Source organism: Hippocampus zosterae, chromosome 1, assembly GCF_025434085.1.
Source record: "Hippocampus zosterae strain Florida chromosome 1, ASM2543408v3, whole genome shotgun sequence".
NCBI lineage: Eukaryota > Metazoa > Chordata > Actinopteri > Syngnathiformes > Syngnathidae > Hippocampus > Hippocampus zosterae.
Genome location: NC_067451.1, coordinates 19,942,876 through 19,970,251, shown reverse-complemented (window position 1 = coordinate 19,970,251; position 27,376 = coordinate 19,942,876). Strand labels below are relative to the sequence as shown.

Genomic DNA, 27,376 nt, shown 5'->3' with positions numbered 1-27,376 from the left:
TAATATCTTGAACTGTTTTAGATCTCGAAAATGCCATTTGACCAAAAAAACAAAATAAATAAACAACAGCACATGATGTTCCACAGCCATGGTGATGAGCAATGGGGTGTTGCCCTTTATAAGGAAGAGTGTGTGAGACAATGACACATGATAAGATTTGGAAGACCAGCTGGGGAGCTCCGCTGAGGAATTGCAAGGTTGGTCTAACTTTGTTTTATAGTTGGTGTGGCAACCTAACCCTGTTCATTATTCTTTGCAGGCATTGTATATTTTTTTGGGTCAATTTTGATCAGGGCCAAAAGTATATTCACAATGTTTGTCAATAGCAAATTATGCATTTCGACTTGGTCTGTCTGATGTTAAAAAATGGACGATTAAGCCTGAATCCGTGTTTCGGGGGGAAAGGCATCTCTTCTGACCACTGTATGAATTCTCTTCATTATGTTTGGTCGATCTGATCATTCTTTTGCTTTTGTGCTCTTTCACATTTTCAAAATTCCCCCTGGACACCCTTCTGCAAGATTGTGCAGGAGGGCGATTTGCAAATGTGGTCGGAAAATAGACAGTTCTCGGCATTGTTTCCAGTCCTTCCTTGAAAACTTGTATTACTGTCTCACAGAAAACAATCCACACATTGACAGAACACCCGTGTTTCATCGTTCAAAATGGACATAAGCACATTTTCCTTGATGAATCACAAATTGTAAAATGCAAAATCTATTTGAAGAGACGAACTGCAGCCTCGTTATACACAAACTTTCTAACGTACAAAAAAAAACTTGACTGCTTAAAATAGCGTATTGGCCCAAATATAAGACGACCCCCTCTTTTTCAAGACTCAAGTTTGAAAAAAGACTTTTTGAACACCAAATTATTTTTTATACAAAAAATAATTACAGTACATCTGAAGCAAATGATTATACAATATATTTGAGAGTTATTTTGCCTCATTCAAATCTTAATATCTGAACATTTAAATCCGAAAACTAAAGTGCAATCACATTCGTAAATGAATGGCTTCTGGTTTTTGAAATGTAAATTACATCATAACTTCTCCTCATCTGCTGGTTAACCTGGCCGATCTTCGACCCACTTTTCTCCAGATTGTTGCTGCGTTTCTCCATTTTCAATACGGAAGAGGATTAGGGCCAATGAAGAAAGAAAAAATAAGGTTGGCAAGATTCTGACTTTATTCTCAGAATTCTGACTTTATTCTCAGAATTCTGACTTTAAAGTCAGAATTCTGACTTTATTCTCAGAATTCTGACTTTAAAGTGAGAATTCTGACTTTAATCTCAGAATTCTGACTTTAAAGTCAGAATTCTGACTTTAAAGTGAGAATTCTGACTTTGTGACGTTCGTGGAGCTATGAATTGTGGGGGGACCGTCTGCGTGTAGCGTGACTTGAAAGAACGGACATCATGTCGTCACCCAGCGACTTTTTGCGTGGCCGAGGAGTGTCGGAGGACCTCCTTTCACTTTTGGAGGAGCAGAGGGTGAGTAAACAGTGCGTCGTGTTTGTTTCATTTGGAGTTAACGTGCTCCATGAAGCTTGTATCTCCGTTGCTAGTCCGAATGTCATGAATGGATGCACTCAGTTTACATTCGCGAATAAGTAGAACGTAACCAATTTAAATGGGTACGTTCCTGTGACGCCACACAACGTTGTTAAAAACAACACCACTCTCGACATCGAACCCCTTTGTGTGGATGACAGTGGCCGTCTGGAGCATCGTTGCAGCCTCATTGCCGTGAACTGAACACACTGATCACGCGGTCGTGTCGTAGGAAGTATGTGCACACCCACCTCTATTTACTTTTAGACTATTTACTGAATATGAGTATACTTGAGTTTGAACTAACACAGTACCATGAGCGAGAACATTATTAAAAACTTTAACAAGCATAAGGTCATGCAGTCATGTTTTCAAAATGTCCACCATTGTTTTTTGTCAGATTGTAATTGTTGTCTCTTTTCTTGTGCAGATAAAGTGACTGATGGAGGGTGCAACTCAAACAGTGGCTGGAAATCCAGATTTGGATGACTTGATCAAGCTATGTTTTAGACTTTGATTCAGTAATAAGGAAATACTTGCGATTTTAGCACATAATGCTGAAACTATTTTAAGTATTCGGACTCTGAAAAGGATATGCAAAAGACTTGGTCTTTTTCGAAGAAAGAACCAGTCAGACCTGGGAGACGTGTTGGCTTTTGTCCAGCACGAGATCATGACTAGTGGACAGATGCAAGGTTATCGGTGGCTTCATCTGCGTGCCATTCAAAAAGGATTTGTTGTGTCACAAGATACAATAAGACAAATTATACAATTTGTTGACCCTGTAGGTGTGGGAATAAGAAGAGCACGTCGCCTAAGAAGGCGCCAATACAACTGTCGGGGGCCAAATGCTCTTTGGCACCTGGATGGCTATGACAAATTAAAGCCCTACGGGATTGGCATCAATGGCTGTATTGATGGCTTTAGCCGGTATGTGTTATGGGCGGAAGCCTATACCACAAACAGTGACCCTAAGGTGGTTGCAAGTCATTTTATAAAAACTGTTTCACGCATTGGTGGGTGTCCAGAGAGGATCCGTGCAGACAGGGGCACAGAAAATGTTTGTGTCGAACAGATGCAGATGTTTTTGCGTAGAAACCACTCAGACAATTTTGCTGCGGAGAAAAGTTTCCTTTACGGAAGAAGTACAGCCAATCAGCGTATTGAAGGGTGGTGGTCCACCCTTCGCAAACAGAGTGCACAGTTTTGGATTAATTTATTTCAAACACTTCAAGATGATGGCCACTTTTCAGGAGATTTTCTGGATAAAAGTCTTATCCGGTTCTGCTTTCTCAACCTTGTGCAGGTAGAATAATTTTTCTGGACAAATTGTTTTTGGACAAATGAAAATATAAGACTTAACTATTCTGCTTTGTGTTCAGGATGAGCTGGATGAAGTTGTCAACACGTGGAACACACACAAAATAAGACCAAGCTTGCACCATGATACAGCTTCAGGTCGACCAGTCGTCGTGTATTCATTCCCTGCGATGCACAGTGCCGAGGATCAATTAAAACCTGTTGGAACGGAAGAGGTCACTGCATGTATGGAAGAGTGCACTACAAAAGGCAATTTTCCTTGTGATGAAACTGTATTTGAACTGTGTTGTTTGCTTATGGAGGAAAATGAATGGCACGCGCCATCAGATCCATTGGATGCAAGTGACTTGTATGTTAAGTTGAGAGAGGAATTACTGAAGTCTATTTGACATACAGTATGTACTGATGCAATTTTGGGAAAATGAAGCTTCAAATTTGCTCCATAAACCAGTTGTTTTTTGACTTCTCTAAATTGCACTCTTTTCAGCAGTGGGCTGGAGGTACACGGACTTGCCCTTTCTGAAACCTTTATTTTAAACAACATTGCCATGGCTCCAGCATGTCCCGTGACCCTGGAGGATATGTGGGTCAAAAGTGGATGGATGTCTTATTGTTAATATTGATAGAAAACATCTCCACACTTTTTCTGATCCGCTTTATCCTCACAAGGGTCACGAGATATGCTGTGCAGCCTGTCCCAGCAGTTGTTGGGCAGTGGGGGGGGGGGGGGGGGGGGGAACCCTGAACCGGTTGCCAGTAAATCGCAGTGCACACAGACGAACAACCATCTCCCCTCACAATCACGGACAATTATTTGGAGTGTTCCATTAACCTGCCCCGCATGTTTTTGGAATGTGGGAGGATGCGGAGAAGCCGGAGACTCCACACTGGAAGGCCGGAACCGGATTCGAATCCTGCACCTCTGCACTGTGAGGCCGACGTGCCTCACAGCCATTAGGAAATATATGTAAAATGTTATTAAACCATTCACCGTTGCACACAAGTATATTAACCGTCAATATTCATGTGTAGACAGAAAAACAGTGAATGAAGAGTAAGTTTATTGAACACAATAAATTCTTACTTTTAATGATAGAAGCATGGACCTAAATAATACAGTATAGCTGTTGAAACAACCATCCAATGGTTATCTATAACTTCTTTGCCTTTTTGTATATAAAACCCCAGAACTGTATATTACTGTAATATAACACCAAATGCAAGTTATTTCTATATGCAGTAACTATAAAAACGGCAAACAATGCAACGTTTGTTTCTACAAAACTTAGTGTAAACAGTGAACACAATAATGTACCCAAGCCATGTAGTGCTGATGCAACCTACCTACGATGGCTTATTAACACAGTTACGGGTAAGAAAAAGCTAAACAATGTCCATCGCCCAGACATTACTTTCAAGAACAGCATTGAATTCCGATCGGAAATCTGGAAAATTTTCATAGCTGTCAGCAATATGCAGAACCTTTCCACATGTGTGACCCACCGGCCTTCTACTAAACTCAGTCATTTCCTGGAACTCCACAAGAATGGCGTTGGTTACAACAAGATCAGATCCAGTGCAAAACCGGAGAAACTTCTGAAGCTTGAATTCATCCAACTCTCTGATGAACCTTTTCAGATGGTTTATCACTTCCTTCTGCTTTGGGGTTAAATCAGTTGCAAATTTCAGCAGTTGGCAGACTTTTTTTGAGGTAGGTTGCAAGTCCGAGCACAACTTGTTCAGTGCTTCAAGACTGATGGAAACACGGTGAAGAGTAACCTCCCTCCAGCAGTCAATCACAAACAAGGGCTTTTGGATAAGCTCTTTGTGTGCTATTTCCTGCAGTATTGTGGGAAAGGTTTCAGCAGAGATTCTTTTTCTACACCCGTAGCTGTCAAGAACTTCCACAAGATCATCTAGGTCCACTTCTGAAAAGTCCTTCATTGCTTCCATCAAAACTTCACGTTCTTGGCTGCTCACAAACTGCAGAAAATGGGTTTTTAGATCACTATAGACACAGTTGAAAAGCACCTGCTCGAGGAAAGGAAATGCAAGTTTGTTTGGGAAGTAGCAACAATCTTGGTATCCCTTTAAAAGAATTCTCCCAACTGCTTTCCACTTTTCTGCAGGAAAATCATGGCGAATGAATGGTACTTTAATTGATGTACCAAGGGTGCATCGGTCATAGAATTCCTGCCAGAAGCAGCTGAGAACATCCCTCAGTACTCCAGATCCAACACCTGCTTCTTCTGTATTATCTGGGAGTATGCGTTTCACATTGAGTGATTTGTTTAAGATTGCATTTTCAGAGAATGCTATGATCATATCATTCAATGTGTCAGTGTAGTGGACAGTTATTGTCATCACATCTTGTGGATCTGGTGGACCATCATAGATAAGTGTGATGTCTGCATCTCCCTCCGTGTTGTATGTGGGGCCAAAAGTAATTTCTGAATCAACAGAAACGTCGAATGCCGTGTAGATTTCATTTGAATCGACAGAGACCTCTTCAATTTCAGAGTTGTAGTCACTGGCAGCCACAACCAATACTTCTTTGGACGCTGTGCTGCCATCATGGTGGTCGTCCTTTGGCCTTGTTGCAATGTAAAAGCGCAACAACGTGAGCTTTGCAGCCTCATACATATTGCCGATGGATTGGCAGGTTTCATCAGTTAGGAGGTTTTGTTTGAAATCCCACACCTCAAACTGAAAGTCCAATTCAGATCCTTTAGGAGAAATTCCATCGGGGAAAAATAGTTTCTTTCCTTCCTTGAGAATTTCTTTCAACCCAGCTTCTGTGGACATTTGAAATTTTCTGGTACCCCCTCCCTGCTTCTCCCTCACCTGTTTGGTTATTTTTCCATCATTGTGTATCCATCCAATTGCAACATTTCTCGTTGTTTTCTGCCTCTTCGTCTGTCTTGCTTGTTGTGTCTTTGAGGACGTGTCTTCTTTCCCGTCTTCTTTCCTGATTTTCATTTTTTCACGTAATTTTTCCAAAAGTCCATTTTTTCTTTTGGATGGGAGCTGTTGAGTCTTGCAAAAATTGAAGAGTGCTATACGGTCTCCATAGCACGGGACATAATTGGCAAGGGTGGCATCGTCCATCAGTGCTATGACATCACTGTCAATCTGCACAACAAGACAAATAGAAAAAATATACACTCAATCACCGTAACACATAATCGCTTAATTTTAAAGTATGAAGCACAAATGTAATACTAATCTCTACAATTGTAAACCAAATACACAGGCAAACATGTTGCAACTCTTCAATGTTGAAAACCGTTAAGAATGTACAAAGATACATTTATGCTTGAAAATTACTCTATAACCTATTTGTATTAGAATATGCAACTATGATAATAAAGTCCCTATTCAGACAGCAATTCATCAACTGTTGACTTCATTTATGCGTGCATGTGCACATACTTCAAATGATGTAGCCTTGAATTGCGGCACGTCACTACAGTACTTGCTCCGACACGACCACAGGTGTGTTCAGTTCACGGCAATTAGGCTGCAACGATGCTCCAGACGGCCACTGTCATCCACACAAAGGAGTTCGATGTCGAGAGTGGTGTTGTTTTTAACAACGTTGTGTGGCGTCACAGGAACGTACCCATTTAAATTGGTTACGTTCTACTTATTCGCGAATGTAAACTGGGTGCATCCATTCATGACATTCGGATTAGCAACGGAGCTACAAGCTTCATGGAGCACGTCAACTCCAAATGAAACAAACACGACGCACTGTTTACTCACCCTCTGCTCCTCCAAAAGTGAAAGGAGGTCCTCCGACACTCCTCGGCCACGCAAAAAGTCGCTGGGTGACGACATGATGTCCGTTCTTTCAAGTCACGCGACACGCTGACGGTCCCCCCACAATTCATAGCTCCACGAACGTCACAAAGTCAGAATTCTGAGATTAAAGTCAGAATTCTGAGATTAAAGTCAGAATTCTCACTTTAAAGTCAGAATTCTGAGATTAAAGTCAGAATTCTGAGATTAAAGTCAGAATTCTCACTTTAAAGTCAGAATTCTGAGATTAAAGTCAGAATTCTGACTTTAAAGTCAGAATTCTGAGATTAAAGTCAGAATTCTGACTTTAAAGTCAGAATTCTGAGAATAAAGTCAGAATCTTGCCAACCTTATTTTTTCTTTCTTCATTGGCCCTAATCCTCTTCTGTAAATTTTATATTCATTGGAGAAAGCAATTGTATGGATATTGAAAATAATGAATGGTACAGCACAAAAAAATCCTGAACTAAATCGTAAATCCAATCAAACTGGGCCCTCGTGAATCTACCAGTAATCAAATTGATTTTTAAAATCTGAATCGATACCCAGCCCTAATGGAATGTTCACAAAGGTGATGAAAAAGGAGTGTGATTGTTAACCGGGGTGTGTATCATAATCTAATAAACATAAAGATTCTTTCTCTTAACCTTTTAACAACCAGCTCAACCATTCGATAACGCACATTCAGAAAGCAAACACAGGTATCAGTTTCAAGGACCAGATCCCAGGGTGACCGTTTGATTGACCATGTTGTCAAATGAACAATTGAACATGGACAACCCATTATTGTCGAACTCCAATAAAGATATGGTGTTGCACCCTACACATTTTTCTGCCAAAAGCACTGAAAAAAACAATCAGCTATGAAAAAAATTGATGTTATTTTATGTCCCCAAACTATTGAAATACATTTTGAAAATGTAAAATTTCTTCTTCATTCTTTTAACATCAACTGACATCACAACCATTTAATACAGGTAAAAACACATAGTTTTTTTTGGTTGAAAAAGGCCAAAGGAGATATCAAATGTAACTCTTTTGCACTGGTTGCTAAAGGCTTAACACTCTGACAACCAGTCCAGCAATTGCAAAGTAAATCATAACTTTGAATTCCTCGGTCTAATAACAATGACAGGAAAAACACAAGTGAATAGTATACATAACAAAATGGTGTCGTATTCTCTGGTGAGACCCTGTTGATATCCAAGTCACAATCTACCCATCCATGCCAGTCCACTGCGAGGAGATGCCGCCAGGGGAAACGTTCTATTTTGGCGAAAAAGTGTCCGGTTGATTCGGAGTATCAACGGACCCCCGTAGACGATGGCCTGCATGAGGTACATGAGGGCCACCACCAGGAAGCAAATGAGGAAGAATGGGATGAACGGCCTCAGATGGTGCCAAGCCACACTGAGCCCGTAGCACAAGCTGTCGATCCCACCTTGCTTTGTCCTGTGTGATGTGTACCGAGAAGAGTCCGGGGCCGGCGTACAATCAAGCGTCTTGTCATCTGAGCTGCAGGGAGATGGAGTTGAGCAATCAGGTGAAGCCATTGTACGGAGGACTCGACTTTTCTACCAGAAACCGTGGCTCAAAAACCACATGATTCCATCAGCGTTTGTCCTCCAAGTAGTGTCTTCTGACCACTTGCGTTGGATGTCCCTGTATTTGAGCTTTGGAGCAAGATGGTGATAATATGAGACCAACCACAAGAGAGCTCGAAATAGACATGACGCAGAGGGGCAAGGAGTGTATGAGCTCAAATTTTGGGAAGGGATTTTTTTACCCCAGCAGCGGCTATAAGCATAGGCTATAAACATCATACATCATACTGTAAACACACACACACAAGGCACGCAAGATGGCTTCTTCGCAATCTGCTGACTATGTGGCAGCCGGCATGCTATAGTGCAAGTAGTGCAAGTATAGTGCATGGAAACAACAAGTGCTATAAATAAGGAATGAAAACACAATAAAGCCATCAGACATATATAGCAGTAGGCTACTGACCTTCAAAAATTTAGATTCTTACGCAGTAACTCCCAACCACTGTGTCGTGGCACGTCGGTATAGCACAAGAGATCAAGGTCAAGGTCATCTTTATTGTCAAATATGTTTACATATGACACGCAGCATAGATGAAATGGTCAGATAATGAGGGGAGGGTCATAGTCTGTGACAGGAGGCAGGGGTCGCGCAGAGGGTGGGGAGTGCGGGCAGAGCAGGGAGGGAGTTGAGTTCCTGACCGCCCGGTGGAAGAAACTTTCTTTGAGCCTGCTGGTTCTGGCACGGAGACTTTGCAATCTCCTTCCCGACGGCAGCAGGCTGAAGAGGCTGTGGGATGGGTGGGTGGGGTCACCTGCAATCCGGGTGGCTTGGTGGATCAGACGGGACTAGTAGATGTCCACGAGTGGGGGGAGAGAGACACCAATGACACCAATCATTACATTATCTAGTTTCACTTAATAGGTCTAAAAGTAAAATATATTTTACAGTCAATAATATCTATGCCAGTGACATATGGCGACAGACAGAACATTTACCGGTAAATGCTCTTCCATCAGATAGCAGAAAGTGAAACTAAGCCATTTATACAACAAAACAACAGTTTTGTGTTCAACTAAGCAGATTTTACGCAAACGGTAACTGAGTAAATTCTTCCTCCAGCACGACTCTGTTGCACTGTGCTACAGTAAGTAACCCAATTCTGTACTCTTCCATACCACTACAGGTTTTATGTATGTGGGAGGGGCTATCGTGCAGAAAAATGACCGTTCAAGGATGTCACAAAACTGATTTACAGTGCAAGCAGCCACATGCAGCTCGCAGGCCACCAGTTGACGAATTTAAAGTCTGTGTTACTCATTTAATTGTAGTGTCTTTTTTTTTAAATCACGCAAAGAACACTGAATGTCATCTTAATCACGTCAAAACAACCGTGCATGGCATCGTTCTGGAAATTACACCTCCGCATCCTTAATGCAAAATCCAAAAGTGTTCATTTCTGATTGACGTTGTGAAAGATGCCAAAAAGTCATTTTATTTTATTCATTCATTCATTCATCTTCCGAGCCGCTTGATCCTCACTAGGGTCGCGGGGGGTGCTGGAGCCTATCCCAGCTGTCTTCGGGCAGTAGACGGGGGACACCCTGAATCGGTTGCCAGCCAATCGCAGGGCACACAGAAACGAACAACCATTCGCACTCACACTTACACAATTTAATCAGCCTGCCACGCATGTTTTTGGAATATGGGAGGAAACCGGAGGACCCGGAGATAACCCACGCAGGCCCGGGGGAGAACATGCAAACTCCACACAGGGAGGCCGGAGCTGGAATCGGACCCGGTACCTCTGCACTGTGAAGCCGATGTGCTAACCACTGGACTACCGGGCCGCCCCATTTTATTTTACTCCCCCCAAAATACACATATTTATATCTTTCCTGTGTGTGTTTTTTTATTGAATTGTAGCATCTCTTTATTATTGAATTGTAGCGTCTCTTTATTTAAAGACAATGCTCAATTCTTGTCCGTGTAATAATTTCAAAATAGCCCTGTACGAATGTTGTCCCTGTACGAAAGTTGGAAGTTCCACTTTACGTCTGTACATTCACCCACTTCCAGATTGGTAGGGACTCGGATAAACCGAGTTTAGGAGGGGGATCCAAAAAACGTAGACAGAAACAAGGTCTCTGAAGTAAAGACAATTTAATGTCTTAATCGAACCGAAAATAAAGCGAGAACATAAAGCGCTGGTCCACAATGAGGACCAGGAGGTAAATCAAAAACGACTAACAAAAGGTGCTTGCACAAAAGAGCAAGAAAGGAAAGTAAAGCCCGCAAACTACGAACGAAAAACAATGTAACACTTTGTGCACGCACAAAAAGCCAGATCATCAAAATAAAATAGTACTTACACAAAAACTTGGTACCGAGAACTATACGCGAAATCACGACGAGGTCAAAAGGCACTAAGTCAATGAACAGTGAGGATAGCAATGCCCTAAACAATACTCCCAACAACAGGTGTAGGACGGTGGAGTCCTTAAATAGTGCGTCTATAGATTACCGATTGCCAGCAGGTGCGCTAGGAAGACCACTCATGCCACCTGCTGGCCAGACCGCAAAACCGAAACGTGACAGTACCCCCCTCTTACGGACGCCTCCTGGCGGACCACCCGGCTTTGACGGGTGCGCTGCGTGGAAAGCCCGGAGCAGGGACGGGTCTAAGATCCAGGAGCCGGGGATCCACTGCCGATCCTCCGGGCCGTAGCCTTCCCAGTCAACCAAATACTGAAAACCCCTACCCCTGCGCCGAGAGTCCAAGATTTAACGCACGGTGTACACTGGTTCGCCGTCGACGATTTGTGGAGGAGGCGGCGACGTGGGCGGAGCAGCCAGGGGACTGGTGACCACCGGCTTCAACGGGGAAACATGGAAGACGGGGTGGACCTTAATGGTGGGCGGTAGTCGGAGCTTGACGGAGACGGGGCTGAGGACCGATTCCACCTCGAACGGTCCAGTGAATCGAGGCCCCAACTTGCGAGATGTACCGGCGAGTCGCAGATCCTTAGTTGCCAGCCACACCTTCTGTCCCACCTGATAGCTGGGTGCTGGGCGTCGGCGACGGTCAGCGATCTGCCGGTTCCGCTGAGCCGTGCGTGACAGTGCTGCTCTGGTCTCCTTCCATATGCGATGGGCCCGTCGTAGATGCAGCTGTATGGAAGGGAGTTCCACCTGACCCTCCTGGGAAGGAAACAGAGGAGGTTGGTAACCATACGCCGCCATGAAAGGAGACCGACCGGTAGCTGATGAGACGAGGGTGTTGTGGGCGTATTCCACCCAAGGCAGGTGGGCCGACAACGAGGAGGGGCGATGGAGGCAAACGCAGCGCAGAGCTGCCTCCAAATCCTGGTTCATGCGCTCCGTTTGGCCATTGGACTGTGGGTGGTATCCGGAAGACAGACTCGCCGTGGCCCCCATGGCCTGACAGAAACGTTTCCATACCCTGGAGACGAATTGAGGGCCCCGGTCCGACACAATGTCCACCGGAATTCCATGAAGACGGAAGACGTGTCTCACTAGAAGGTCGGCGGTTTCCTGGGCAGAGGGCAGTTTGGACAACGCAACAAAATGGGCAGATTTAGAGAAGCGGTCAACTATGGTGAGTATGACTGATTTTCCCCGGGAAGGAGGCAGGCCGGTAACAAAATCCAGGGAAATGTGGGACCATGGTCGAGAAGGAGCAGGCAGCGGTTGCAGCAAACCAGCCGGCAGTTGGTGGGACGCCTTACTGCATGCGCAGGTGGAACAGGCCTTGATATAGTCCTGGGTATCCTTGCGTAGCTCCGGCCACCAAAACCGCTGCGACACGAGGTCCAAGGTCCGGTTCACCCCTGGATGGCATGCCACCTTAGAAGTGTGCCCCCACTGTAACACCTCCGCGCGCAGAGGTGGGGGTACAAACAGTCTCCCGGCCGGACAACCGGCCGGTACCTGAACTCCGTTCTGGGCCTCCTTGACCCTACGTTCGACGGCCCACCTCAGTGCCCCCACAATACAATGGTCCGGAACAATGTTTTGGGGTTCATTGTTCCTCTCCGCAGGGTCATGGATGCGGGAGAGTGCATCCGGTCTAATGTTCTTTGAGCCCGGGCAGTAGGTGAGCGTGAAGTTGAAGCGAGTGAGGAGAAGCGCCCACCGTGCTTGGCGGGAGTTTAGTCTCTTGGCTGACCGGATGTAGGCAAGGTTCTTGTGATCAGTGTACACCGTGAATGGCTCTTCAGTGCCTTCGAGCCAATGTCGCCATTCTTGCAATGCCAAAACCGTGGGGAACCGTGAACTGCTAGCCGTCAGTTCACGGTTCCCCACGTCGTAGTGTGCTTCTGCTGGGCTGAGGCAACGAGAGAAAAAGGCGCAGGGGTGAAGTCTTTGGTTGACTGGGGATCGCTGCGATAAGACGGCCCCCACGCCGGACTCCGACGTGTCCACCTCTACGACAAACGGATAGGAGGGGTTATGATGCTGCAATACAGGAGGGTTCGTGAAGGCTTTCTTTAATTCAGCGAACGCGTGGTCAGCATCAGTGTCCCACCTAAAGGGGATCTTGACAGAGGTTAACCGGGTCAAAGGCAGGGCTCTCTGGCTGTAGTTGCGAATGAAGCGGCGGTAAAAATTAGCGAAACCCAGGAAATGTTGCAACTGCTTTCTATTGGTGGCCGTGGGCCAGTCTACTACGGCCTTAACTTTGGCTTCGTCAGCTCTCAGCTGACCCTTCTCGATAATAAAACCCAGAAATGAGATGGACTCGACGTGAAACTCGCACTTTTCTGCTTTTACGAATAACCGGTTTTCTAGTAGACGCTGCAAAACCAGCCTGACATGGTGTTGATGTTCCGCAAGAGTCCGGGAAAAAATTAAGATGTCATCCAAATAAACAAAACAAAACAGGTTCAGAAAATCTCTTAATATGTCGTGAATGAGACACAGAAAGACCACGCGCGCGTTGGTTAGCCCAAATGGCATGACCAGGTATTCGAAGTGCCCTAATGGGGTCTTAAATGCTGTCTTCCATTCGTCCCCCTCACGAATACGGACCAGATGGAAAGTGCTTCATAAATCGAGTTTGGAGAATATAGTGGCGGATTGGAGGGGGGCGAACGCCGAGTCTAACAACGGAAGTGGGTATTTGTTCTTGAAAGTGATTTCGTTCAGGCCCCGATAATCGACACACGGGCGTAACGTCTTGTCTTTCTTTTCGATAAAGAAGAATCCGGCCCCCAATGGGGATTTAGACGGCCGAATGAGGCCAGCCGAGAGTGAGCTATCGATGTATTCTCTCAGCGCCTCTTGTTCCGGCTGAGAGACCTGATATAAACGGAAATTCGGGAGTGGGGCGTTCTCTACCAGGTCGATGGCGCAGTCGTAAGGCCGGTGAGGCGGCAAGGACTGGGCACGGTCTTTACTAAACACTTGGCGCATGTCATGGTAAATACGCGGAACCTTATCCAAACAAATAACTTCGGGTGACTCGTTACGGGTCGGCCCTCTCTTTTCTGCCGCCGAGCGCAAACAGTGAGTATAGCAAAAAGCGCTCCAACTCTCGATTGCCGGCCGTTCCCAGGAAATGACAGGGCTATGTTCGCGCAGCCATGGCAACCCCAACACTAAGGGTACGGATCGAGACCGCATAAGATAGAATCTTCGGTATTCAACGTGATTGCCCAATAATTTTAGTTTTACCGGTGCGGTGATTTCTTTCACTTCCGCCAGGAGTCGCCCGTCAAGATCATGAACCCGCTTTGTCTCTCTTAGGACCTCAACATGGCACCCCAGTTCCTTAGCTAAGTTGGGGTCTAAAAAACAATTGTCCGCTCCAGAGTCCACCAAGGCCCGAACAGAAATGACCCGTACCGGACCATAAAGAGTTCCGTCCAACTCGAGTCTTGGTGGATGTCCCGGATGGACCTCCTCCCGTCTCGACTCCCGTGACGCAGTATCGGGCACAAACTCACAGTTTTCGGGGCGCACGGACGGGCGGGCCGGTGTCAAGGAACAGTTGGAAACCCGGTGTCCAGGTTGGCCACAGTAGAAGCAGGCCCGATCCCGAATCCGACGCTCTCTCTCCGCTGGTCCCAGGCGTCCGCCTCCCAACTGCATGGGCTCCTCCTCAGCGTCGGCTGGATCGGAACACGAATGACGCTCGGGTCCGGGTGGTCGCCAGGACTCGTGCTCAGCTGGCCGACGACCCGTACGTCGGGTGGAAAATGGGTAGTTCCTCGCTCTTCCATACGTTCCCTCTCACGCTCCCGCATGCGGTTGTCCACAACGAGGGCCAGCTCGATGAGCTCCTCCAAGTTGGTGCTATCATCGCGGGTTGCCAGTTCGTCCTTTAACATAGTGATGGGTCCAGCGACACCGATGCATTGACACATGCGCCGGGCTCACAGAGCAAACCATGTCGATGCATGTGCTGCTTCATTACGTCACGTGATTGACACGTGAACTGCATCGGCTGCGTTGACACAGTCCAGGCTTCTAATTGAAACATCGGCTGCGTTGACACAGTCCAGGCTGCTAATTGACACATCGGCTGCGTTGACACAGTCCAGGCTGCTAATTGACACGTGAACTGCACCGGTGCAGTTTAGACTGCATCGGCTGCTTGGCACAGTCTAGGCTGCGCCACTTAGTCCAGGGGGCGTCGACTCAGTGCAGAGGGCGTTGACGCAGCAAAAGCCCGCCGCACAGTGTTTATAAGGAAGTGCGTCTGGCAACACAATGCCATCTGCCGAAACAAGCCAGACCTCACTCACACTCGCTTGTCGAAGTTCGTGTCAGTGCAGACTTCGTGTTCGTGCCTTGCCTTCCTTGCCGATTATGGAGCAGAGACGCAAATCATCCGCCGTGTGGGACCATTTTGATGTCCTGGAGAATAAGGTATTTATTTATTTATTCAAATCGCCTTCTGTCGCCGAGAGCCTCTCGGCGAGCCTCTCGCCGAGTGCCTCTCAGATTATTGACATGTGTTGTACCATTCTAATCCGAATACATTTCAAGGTAACTCTTAGTTACTTCTTATTCACATTTCATTACAGGTGAAATGTCGAATTTGCCAAGTCGAATTGTCATACACCAACAGAAGCACCTCCACCATGCTGAGGCATTATCGGGCCAAGCATGAGAATGAAGTTCGCGATACACCCAGTATTACGCCAGGTATACAAACGTTCACTCATCTTTTCACGGTTGCTATGTTGATGATTAATTGACAATCAGTAATTATTATTGGTTGACTCTCCACTCCATGTTTGACAATCAAGGTTCCAGGAAGCAGCTGTACTGGAAGGACCAACACACTTCTTTCCCAAACCTCTCCCACCTCGCAAAGGAGTTCCTTTGTACGCCAGCCTCATCCGTCCCTTGTGAGCGTGTGTTCTCCACAGCAGGAGAAATTGCTTGTAAAAGACGCAACAGGCTGAAGTTTAAAACATTGGAGCATCTTATTTTTCTCAATAAAAAATTGTGAAGTCAAAGCCCACAAGCATCCTCATTCAAATGATCTTCACATTATTTGAACACATTGAATGTTGCAAAATGAATGCATGGATGTGAATGATATTGTATACACTTCATCATCAAATCGATGAATGACCTTATGAAAATGTCTTGGAACAGTTGTAGATGCAAAACCATGCTGGCAGCTACATAATAGATAATAAAAGAAAAATATCCCAAACCATAGGGATCCTTATTTTCAGTTCGATTAAGACATCTGATATCAGCGTGAACTTGTTTGGGTCTTGAGAATGCCTGTTGACAAAAAGCAATTGGACATCACATTTTGAGACATCTCCGCTTTGAATATTTCTTTCCCCTTCACCATTTAAAGCTGAATTTTATGTTCACTTGGTTTGATCCTTGTCTGATGTTGACATTTGTTTGATGTTCTGAAACATAAAAATGGAAAATGAAAAAAAAAATTGGGAAATGAGGGCAATTACTTTTTCACGACAATGCATGTCGGTGCATCTGATAATATCTTGAACTGTTTTAGATCTCGAAAATGCCATTTGACCAAAAAAACAAAATAAATAAACAACAGCACATGATGTTCCACAGCCATGGTGATGAGCAATGGGGTGTTGCCCTTTATAAGGAAGAGTGTGTGAGACAATGACACATGATAAGATTTGGAAGACCAGCTGGGGAGCTCCGCTGAGGAATTGCAAGGTTGGTCTAACTTTGTTTTATAGTTGGTGTGGCAACCTAACCCTGTTCATTATTCTTTGCAGGCATTGTATATTTTTTTGGGTCAATTTTGATCAGGGCCAAAAATATATTCACAATGTTTGTCAATAGCAAATTATGCATTTCGACTTGGTCTGTCTGATGTTAAAAAATGGACGATTAAGCCTGAATCCGTGTTTCGGGGGGAAAGGCATCTCTTCTGACCACTGTATGAATTCTCTTCATTATGTTTGGTCGATCTGATCATTCTTTTGCTTTTGTGCTCTTTCATATTTTCAAAATTCCCCCTGGACACCCTTCTGCAAGATTGTGCAGGAGGGCGATTTGCAAATGTGGTCGGAAAATAGACAGTTCTCGGCATTGTTTCCAGTCCTTCCTTGAAAACTTGTATTACTGTCTCACAGAAAACAATCCACACATTGACAGAACACCCGTGTTTCATCGTTCAAAATGGACATAAGCACATTTTCCTTGATGAATCACAAATTGTAAAATGCAAAATCTATTTGAAGAGACGAACTGCAGCCTCGTTATACACAAACTTTCTAACGTACAAAAAAAAACTTGACTGCTTAAAATAGCGTATTGGCCCAAATATAAGACGACCCCCTCTTTTTCAAGACTCAAGTTTGAAAAAAGACTTTTTGAACACCAAATTATTTTTTATACAGAAAATAATTACAGTACATCTGAAGCAAATGATTATACAATATATTTGAGAGTTATTTTGCCTCATTCAAATCTTAATATCTGAACATTTAAATCCGAAAACTAAAGTGCAATCACATTCGTAAATGAATGGCTTCTGGTTTTTGAAATGTAAATTACCCACTTTTCTCCAGATTGTTGCTGCGTTTCTCCATTTTCTGTTATCTCTTCTATTAGTTTCTTCACTTTTCTTTCTTACCGCTATTTTTTATTTTTGTTCTTCATGCTACCGCTATTTTTATTTTTATTCTTCGTGACAGGGCTTCGCTTTGGCCGGGAGTCAAGTTCAGCATTCGCTTCAATGATATCGGCGCCATCTAGCGTCGTGAATGGCTATAACGTCTAGACTCTGAATATAAGACAACCCCCACTTTTTCAGTCTTATTTCCAGGGGTGTAGTGGGCGTGGTACGCGGCGGTACGCCGTCCACCCACTTCTCCCGACGCCACATTCAATTTTTATTTCGGTTTTAGCCCTAATGCGAGTTATGCTTAATAACGTTGGCCTGTGATTATTTTGGAGCTGTAAAACATTAAATTTAACGTTAGTTCAACTGGTGTTGTAGCCTATGATTGATGTTCTGTATGTATATATAGAATATCCCAGAATTGCGTACACCCACTTAAAAAATCTCCACTACACCACTGCTTATTTCAATGCAAAAAACATTCGGGCCAATACGGTATTTTCATTTTCATGTAATTCATGAAAAGTTATCACATTTTGTGAGATTTGTGTTATTTTCACTGCTATCAAATGGTTCCATTTTGACATGAAACGTATGTAAGGCTTAACACAATACATATGTCATCGTGGATGCCGCACTGCAAATCTCAGTCCTCGGGCACATAGTTCTTATTTCACATCTCCGCCTCCTCGCCAGGTGTGTGCGCAAGAAGCTTGGACGATGTTGCCGTCTTCAAAGCACTTCAAAGCGCGACAAGTCTTCACCTTCATCACGGGCATGGTGGAGTGTCTGTTCTTCGCAGGAATTATATTCGGCTGGGCCTCACTTGTGTTCCTCCTGAAGTCGCGAGGGTTCTTTGGTTCCTTTTGTGTCAACACCACAAACAGTGATGGAGCACGGGTCCAAGGTCAGTTTGCCGTTCTCCCCTCAGATTTTATATTCTCTGATCATTTCATAAGTGCATATTCATTATCTGTCAAAGATAGGCCTTAGGACAAGGAGTGCCCGGCCAAATCTGTATTCCCAAAATAATGATACAAAACATTTTTATTGGAGAATTGAAGAAGGATGGATGGATGGATGGATGGATGGATGGATGGAATAGTCCACATTTGTGCAAAAGTTATTTTCAACGTCAATTCTCCGGTCTTGAGAAGCAATCACAACCATTGAGTCATTGCTGCTCCAAAAATAAAAAAGGTTTGTACATTATGCTATGCAAGATTTATTGATTTATTTTCAGTTCTTTGTTTTTATGTCAGATTGCAGGGGCCAGGATGAACAGTTCTCTCTGGTCTTCACCATTGCATCCTTCATGAATAATTTCCTGACATTTCTAAATGGTGTCATCTTTGATCGTTTTGGCACTTTGGTGGCTCGGCTCTTTGGATTGTGAGTGCTGAAATATCATCTTTCAAATAACATCACACATGTTTAACGTACATTTTATAAAGCAGTAAAGCATGAGAGGGTTGTTTTTTTTTTAGATCAAGTGCAATTTTTTTTGTCCAAACCTTTAACCTGTCTGTCTACATCATTACGCGGTCAGTGACAATATCGATTTTTTTGTTGCATCAGAGCTCTTCACACCTCGGGTATCTTGATGTTGACCTTTGCAACTCCAGGTAAATATTTTTCTGATAGTAAATATTTTTCTTTTGCCAGTACCAGGGCTCACCAACCTTTTTGAAACCAAGAGTTACTTCTTGGGTACTGATTCATGTGCAGGGATGCCAGTTTGAAACTGTACTTGACTACTAACTGTATTTACAGAGCACTTTAAAACAACCACCGCTGTTTGAAAAGTGCTGTGCTTGGAACAACAATAAATGAGTGTTTTGTTTTTTTGTCAGCATTCTAAACGTATTTATTTCATGCAGTTATAAAGGGTTGTGTTCTCTGTCACAACTTACTGATTTCATAAATGCAACACACTAGTTTCTTCTACATGAGTAAAACAACAGCAACAAAAACAACGTATGCAGAGTTCTCCGCAATGTAGAAGCATTTTGTGGCTCCCTGAGATTTTTTTTTTTAATGTATATATTTATTTATTTATTAATACCTGTGGAAAATACCAGCCTCTCCCTTTGAGGCTACCTGGTGGTGACCCCTTGTCTACATGTTGTATACTGTAATATAAAAATAGAATCTTGTAATTCTGCGATTGGGTGGCAACCAGTTCAGGGTGTCCCCCGCCTACTGCCCATCGACCGCTGGGAGAGGCTCCAGCACCCCCCGCGACCCTAGTGAGGATTAAGCGGTTCGCAAAATGGATGGATGGATGAATCTTGTAATTATCGAATCATGTATGTGAGGATGCTCTTTGTCCTGATCTTTGTCTCTCGCCATCAGCTCTGTCCATGATGCTTTACCCAGCACTCTCGTTCATAGCTGTTGGTGGCATGATGCTGCTCCTGAGCAACATGCAGGTAACTTTTTGGGACATATAATCTCATCCTGTCTCACTCCCATTTCCAAATTGAAAGAAAAGCATGTTCATTCCCAGAGAAAACTGAGCCCATCCTTTCCCAATCCTGAGTCCAAATTTCCTACCAACCCTTTCTTTCCTTTTATTAATTTTTTTTCCACACAGCCAATCTTGCTCTGTTTCTCTCCCTCAGTATGAAAAATGCAGATGATGGCTCACACCATGTCTGCGGTAGTATATAAACTGATTGACCAGAATGAGCAGGAATTCGCACCCTTCTGTAGAACACAAATGCATTGAAATGTTCATTGTTCATCAGACACCGTCATTTTGTTGCCGACTGTCGTTGCAAAGTTTCACTCTGTGCTGAAGGGAAATGACAGTGACATTTGGCATAGAGGAGTATCTTAATTTGATTCCCTTTCAGCGCACAGTCAAGCCCGTTTCATGACATTGACATCAGAGAGAGATGATTTAAGTCCCCAACAAGCAGTATGAATGCGCCGCGGTGCTTGAATTGGAATCCTGCGATCAAAACAGCACAACATCATTTGCTGCCAGAGCTCAGCTTTGAATGTAAATGAACAACTTCAGTTTTTTAAAAAGCCAGGAGTTTGTCCGTAGGCAGAAGGAACCGTTTAAATGCTCATGCTTTGCCCATCGTGATCATGGGTCACACGTTGGAATTCGGAGCACTTCAAATTGTTTGTTGTGCATGAAAGGCGCTTTTGATTAAGATATCCTTTATTTGTCCCGCAATGGGGAAATTACAATCAGAATTCAGACAGGAAAATGCTGGGTAGGGAGAGGGAAAAAAAAACACGTTCGAACTATCCTCTTCCGAGGATAATTTAAGTCCAGGATTAAAAAAAAGACCCTAGCACATAATAAGCATATGACAGTTACAACAAGTCACAAGACATAACATGTAATAAGGGGGAGGATGAATGGGAAGGGGGAGGGGGGAGGAGAGGGGGGTAACCGTGACGCGGCCGAGAATGACCAGCTGCACGGACCACCTTGCACTCCGCAGGTCGTACCACATCACGGGGGAAAAAGGATCGGAGCGATGAAGACGGTGATAACAAGGATGTGTATGCGCGTGTGGTTGTCCAGTTGTGTATGTGTATGTGTGTACAGGCCACAGCTGCTTCGTCAGGTCTGCTCATGAAGACAGTCTCGGCTTATCAGTCCATGGCCGAGAAGGAGGGGAGGGGGGGTGATGGTGGAAAGGGTTCAGATAGCGTTGTTTGTTTTGGAGGGACGGCCGCCAACAATTTCAGACAGCCTTGAGTCCGTGGCCTGTATCTCTTCACTGGCGCCTATCAGCAAAATATGTTTTGCTGATAGTAATGCAATCTCTTTCCGCAGCGCAGATTCCAACTTCTCCATGTTGTTGTCGATCGTACGGAGTCGCTCCAAAACCGCATCTATATTGCGGTTGAGCTCAGTCACCGCTTGAGTCCGAGTGTTGGACATTCGCGCCAAACCAACCAGAATCACCGGCAGCTTCTTCACTTCCAATAAAGCCGCTCCAGTCGGTTGAATTTTGCGATAGAACAGGAAGCTGCTAACACCAAACCGCAGCATACCTACTATCAGAAGGCCGATAATGTAGATGTCTTCCACATCCTCAACGGACAGTATTGACAGGCACACCATTCTCCACTTTCTCCATGGATCAAGGGCGTATCCGGCAGCAAATGTCCCCGAAGGGCAAGTCGGCTCCCCATTGCCTGCTCTTTTCGTCGAAAAAATTTGGTCGATTGCATCGAGAGACCAGCCAACTAATTCCATGCTTGGTTCTTCGGATGAAAATACAGTGGGAGGCTAGGAAAAGTTAGACAAAGACAGCACAAAGACGAAGTGGCGAGCAAGGAGAGGGCGGGGGGGGGGGGAGACAGGAGCTGAGCAAAAAGCGTCCGCCTTCGTCGAGAGCAAAGCAGAAAGTCTTGGATTTGTGTTCATGTATTTGTGACTTTGGTGAAGGCGACTTGAAATGTGAAACTCACCCAATTGAATTTCTCCTCCTGAAGGTGGCAAATCTGTTTGGCGCTCATCGTTCGACCATCATCACCATCTACAACGGGGCCTTCGACTCTTCCTCGGGCGTCTTCGTCCTCGTTAAAGTGCGTCGAAATGGCGAACAAGGCTGATGGCGATTGTCAAATTGGTCATGATCTTCACTTTATACCTAAAGTTGGCATACGAGTCAGGCATCCCTCTCAAGGCCAGTTTCCTGTTCTTGGCCGCCGGCAGCATCTATCACATACTCAGGACGATCTTCCTGTTTCCCAGAACCTCAATCCCGTACCCGCCGCCTGACCACTACAAGTATGGGTAGGAATGCAAAATACTACTCATCATAGTGGGCAGGAAATACGATGGTGGGAGTCAAAAGACGTCCAGGTCCCAAGTAGAAATATCAAAAGTTCTTGTATTTTGAGAAATTGACTTTTCTATCTTCTCTATACAAATACTGCGATGCAGGGATCATCAAGGGGCATCAAGGTGCAAAAGAAAAAAAAAACAAAAACCTTCTTTTGCCCAATAACATGCATAGCCAGTGCCCTGAGTCAAATTCATCCTCTGAGGCTGTGGTGGGGCTCAGGTCTCCTCCAAAAACCATCCAGCCCACTGTTTTCTCTGATAATTGTCTCTGACTTCAGGATATCCTGCAGAAGATTAAGGAAGTCCAATAAAACTGTACAGAGTGACTTTCAGATGCCAGTGGAGGAGAAGCCACATGACGTGAAAGAGCCTGAAAGACCCGGTGTGTGCAATTATGAATTATTAAAACAGCGTCTTCAATGAAATCATGTCTTTATATCTCAGCTGCCTTGTTTTCCCTCAGAGAAAACCTTCCGTGAATGTGTTCTGTCCAAATTCTTCTTCTTTGTCGTCCTCTGGTTGTCTGTGATCCAACTGAGACATTATCTGTTCATCGGCACCCTCAACCCCATGCTGGAGCGTCTGGCTCATGGCGATACATCAGTTGGTATGAACTCACACATGAACGCACAAACATAACCACAAGACAAGTTTTATATGTTTACATTTTTAATCTAGCTATTTATAATGTACACAACTCACCTATTTTCTGTGTTTTGTCACGTGACAGCCGCAATGCGAACCTGAGGGCACTTTGCCAGCAATTTCAGTCGACAGCATAGGGTGTTGTAACGTCAAAATGGCACCCCCTTCACGTGGATTTAAAACGCTGAATTAATCTGATGAATTGTTATACCGCCAGCGCCATATTAATCTTAATGTTGTGTTTCAACTCGCGGAGAGGGACATCGAACATATTCTTGCAGTCGATTTTTGACGTGAGTTCCCCTTTAACCTCCTTGGACCCCGGACTCTTGCATGACTGTACTGTCCACGTACATTCAGCGAATGAGTTAAAATTGTGAAATGCTTTGCATAGCACTATCTAGAGTAGCAACAGTAGAAGTCACTTCACCGTGCTTCCCTAAATTAGAACCTCAATTAAATTGTCATATTATTTGACAAAGAAAACAAAGAATTCTTTTCTTACTTGATGAAACCGTCCTTATATGTGGACGCCAGGCCCTTATAGTGCAATTATTGTGGTTAAATTAGCACCAACCATCCATCCATCTTCCGATCCGCTTTATCCTCACAAGGTTAAAGGGGGGTGCTGGAGCCTATCCCAGCTGTCTCCGGGCAGTAGGCGGGGGACACCCTGAATCGGTTGCCAGTCAATCGCAGGGCACACAGAGACGAACAACCATCCATGCTCACACTCACACCTAGAGACAATTTTGACTGTTCAATCAGCCTGCCATGCATGTTTTTGGAATGTGGGAGGAAGCCGGAGTACCCGGAGAAAACCCCCGTGGGCACGGGGAGAACATGCAAACTCCACACAGGAAGGCCGGAGCTGGAATCGAACCCGGCACCTCTGCACTGTGAAGTTAAAGAGCTAACCACTGCACCTCCAGGCCGCCCCAAGTCATTTTAGGGAATGTATAAACATTTCTACCCATCTGTTTTGAGTCACTCACCTATACGAGAGCCGAGATGTTGAGGAGGAGAAGAAGAAGGGAAAGTTGTTATTTAATTATTTTCAAAGGATTTAATGATGAATGCAGGGTGATGGTCTGCAGCTAAAAGGCCCTCTTTGCATCCAAGCGAACGGGCAGGTGTTTGAGCACCACCTTGCGCCTATTTGTTGCCTTTGCCTTCACATGCACAACCCCAGAGGAGCACACAGAGGGTAGAATAGCATTTGTATAATCTTGGTTACAATATTATATGACCGTCTTCAGTGTTTTCGGTGCTAATAGAAACGTGGCATGGTCAATTACTGACAGTAGGCCTCACCTTTGCTTTTTTGTGTGTTGGCAGTGAGCCAGTACATCAATGCCTTTGCTTTCACTCAGATGTGTGGGTTGCTGGTGGCTCCCCTCAACGGCTTCATTCTCGACCGACACAAGCGAAAACCTCCGGTGGCAGGTATAACGCATGCAAAAATCACCAAAATGGGAGCCCGTTGGCCTCTGTTCCGAGGTGCGCAGTTACTGCTACCGTTGACCTCCCTGGAACTTTAGGAATTGAATTATTGTTCATTTTACTTTAGGTGTTCATTATTTAAACCCGAGTTATATTGTCAGTTGTCCTGCCAAGTTGCGAGTGAGTGACTGTTTTAAGTCATATAATTTCAATATTGGATTACTTCGTTTTGAAATGTATGACATGGCCTGTCACCGATGCATAGTTTACATTTTCTACTATACTGCAATGATTTAGCACTAGCTCTCAAGTCTCTATGCATCACATTAGCTGCAATCTTGTAACAATGTTTGACTGCATCATAGCAAGAAAGCTGTAAATACTGTAAATAAAATAATGAAAGATCATGAGTTGAAGGAGCCAGAATACATCAAATGCATCCATTGGTTTTCTCCAGTTTGATCGATCAGACATGTTCGCCTCTGTGTGTATGTTCATGTTCATAGGAATGAGTGAACGAGAAGCTGACCTGAATTCTGCAGTTCTCTCTTTCTTCCTGACGTCACTGGTGTCATTGATCTTCTCAATTTGTGCTTCCATTCCCGTGTTGCCACTCCAGTACTTCACTTTCATCGCGTTAATGGTCAATTACAGCTTTGTCTATGGCGGAATGGCTGCTTTCGTCGCAATGACGTGAGTAAACGATTCCCGAAAGCTACAATGATCTTAGCATTTCCACTTAAACATTGTGAGGGATTGAAGGCAAAGAATTTCTGTGACCTTGTGGGCAAGCAGAAGGCTTTATTTGGTACATTTTCAAAATGAATAATATGAGTTTTCTCTTATGACTCTTGTTGAAAATGTCATTGTTCACTTATTAAAAACGAGTACAAATAAGCGGACGGAATGCCCTTTTTGGGGACAGAGGACGAGAGGTTTTCCAAAAAGGACGGATGAAAAGTGGGTTTTCATCCATCCCTTTAATTGTCCCCAACCAGGTCATGTACCTACACACCCATTTCTCTAACACCTAACAGAAACGTGCCCAGCCTGTCTTGCGCGTGTAAATCCGCCAATGCACTACTTCAATTCATACAACTCCTTTTTATCTCACCGTCTCAACAGTAAATATTCACCAAGTGTTAGCAAAAATCAATCCTCAGTTTTTTTGCCGATTCACTGAAAGATGTTCCGGACCAAACAAGGTAACTGCTTCAAAGTGGCCTGTGCATTTTCTGCGCTTTCATTTACAAATTACCGGTATGTCCTGTTTTGAAAAAAAGGCAAAGAAATTTGTTTTATTTTTTAAAAATCCAATTCATCAATAAATTGATCAAGAATCAAGCGATTATTCAGTTTGTAAAATGTTTCTTTTTTTTGCAGCCATAGCAGTGTCAAATACATGGTATCTTTGTTCAATCCGAATGTCTCCGTTTAATCATATTGTCTTATTTCAGATTCAGAAACATGACAATGTTCACGCTCCAAATACAGTATGACAACTGACAAAAGCAACTACTGTAATAGTTTTCACGCACCTCCCTTTTGTCTGTGTTCCTGTCCTGTGTGTGTGTGTGTGTGTGTGTGTGTGTGTGTGTGTGTGTGTGTGTGTGTGTGTGTGTGTGTGTGTGTGTGTGTGTGTGTTTGCGTGTGCATGTGCGATTGTGCGTGCTTGCGTGTAGTTTCCCACCATGTCACTTTGGGAAGTTGTATGGCTTCATCTTCGGTCTCTCGGCAGTCTTCTCTTCACTGCAGTATGCCTGCTTTGCTGTGGTGGAAGAATTGCTGGACGGAGATCCCTTATATGTGAGTGCATGACAGTACACGGTGCAATGAAATCAAGACAACCGCAGCTTAAGCAGCTTACAGAAACACTGGATTGCATTTCAGCAAAATATCATTTTTTAAAAATGAAAATGATCTCTCCATTCACGTGTCTGCAGATGAACATCGGGCTGACCATCCTCATCCTGTTCTCCTTTAGTCATCCCCTGAACGTTTTTCTGCACTGTCGAGCACTTGCATCCCAGAGGGCCAAAGCCAACAAGATCACTGACATGACCACAAAATTGCAGCTGCTTAAAAGCCCCTGTGATGGCCTTAACATGGAAACTTATTTTATAGTTCTGGACTGAAATATTATGTCTACAGTAAAGAATTCACCCCCCCCCCTCCCCAAAGAGACTCCGTCACCCACTTTCATGTTGAAAATTATGTCAGCCACTTGCTAGAAAAAGAAAAAAGAAAAAGAAACAGAGACCCCAAAACAGCTGAAAAACATTTCTGTTTTAATTAAAATGATTAAGATAACTTTTTGTGCGGGGATATTTTTTTATCCACAATACAGGCTCAATTACTGCATTTCCTCCACAACTTTCTATGTCAATTTCATGTCATAATGTGTGTAATCCTATTCAACATTTTGCACAAGAAAACCTTTTCCTTGCATTCCTTGCACTTGGTGGTGCCAGAGGGGATTGAACCACATTTTGAAGCCGGGAAACGAGTCAAACCAATCGCACGGAAAGCCTCAATGCCTCAAGGAGCCTCATCCCACTATCACGACTGAAAGGAACCGGTTCCTAAGCGACTCGGGCATGAGTTTCGGCTGCACATAAAGGATATTGATTAAATGCACAAATGGCTTCATAACGTATTGGTACGCTTCAATTGTAGAACAACTGCGCATGTTACTTGAGGAAAAACTGCATATGACCAGTGACAGAAAGCTCAACCGGTTAGCATGCAGCGCTTCACCAGTTGTACTAGTAGCACTCTTGCCTCACTATATGTACAATTACAGTTTATGTATTATACCGTTTGTACAGTTAACTCATTCACTCCCAAAGACGTTTTTAAACGTCTTTTCAGACATGGTCCAGAATTGGCTGGTACTGAATGAGTTAATATAATATATATTAATATAATAGTGGGGCGGCCCGGTAGTCCAGTGGTTAGCACGTCGGCTTCACAGTGCAAAGGTACCGGGTTCGATTCCAGCTCCGGCCTCCCTGTGTGGAGTTTGCATGTTCTCCCCGGGCCTGCGTGAGTTTTCTCCGGGTGCTCCGGTTTCCTCCCACATTCCAAAAAACATGCGTGGCAGGCTGATTGAACACTCTAAATTGTCCCTAGGTGTGAGTGTGA

At 44.3% G+C, this 27,376-nt stretch overlaps 2 protein-coding genes across 6 annotated transcripts; one reads left to right on the top strand and one right to left on the bottom strand.

Annotated features, from left to right (window-relative positions):
* Positions 1-154: 154 nt before the first annotated feature.
* On the top strand, positions 155-26,447 carry LOC127603158 (equilibrative nucleobase transporter 1-like). Of its 5 annotated transcripts, none has more exons than XM_052069255.1 (13): positions 155-197; positions 18,019-18,229; positions 18,585-18,714; positions 18,901-18,947; positions 19,678-19,754; positions 21,790-21,882; positions 21,954-22,093; positions 22,423-22,526; positions 22,608-22,751; positions 24,128-24,235; positions 24,739-24,925; positions 25,915-26,038; positions 26,176-26,443. In XM_052069255.1, the coding sequence occupies exons 2-13, from the start codon at positions 18,043-18,045 to the stop codon at positions 26,365-26,367; spliced, it is 1,533 nt and encodes a 510-aa protein (XP_051925215.1). In that variant the 5' UTR covers positions 155-197; positions 18,019-18,042; the 3' UTR covers positions 26,368-26,443. The 5 variants fall into 5 exon arrangements, with proteins under 5 accessions (XP_051925215.1, XP_051925224.1, XP_051925210.1 ...); XM_052069264.1 differs by lacking the exon at positions 155-197 and adding an exon at positions 16,367-16,409 and having other exon boundaries at positions 24,852-24,925; positions 25,988-26,038; positions 26,176-26,447; XM_052069250.1 differs by lacking the exon at positions 155-197 and adding an exon at positions 16,367-16,409.
* Positions 5,096-7,046, bottom strand: LOC127597797 (uncharacterized). Its single transcript, XM_052061144.1, has 3 exons — positions 6,642-7,046; positions 5,382-6,008; positions 5,096-5,134 (listed from the first exon to the last, which is right to left on the bottom strand). Exons 1-3 carry the CDS (start codon positions 6,714-6,716, stop codon positions 5,096-5,098), a joined length of 741 nt encoding a protein of 246 aa, XP_051917104.1. The 5' UTR covers positions 6,717-7,046.
* Positions 26,448-27,376: the final 929 nt, after the last annotated feature.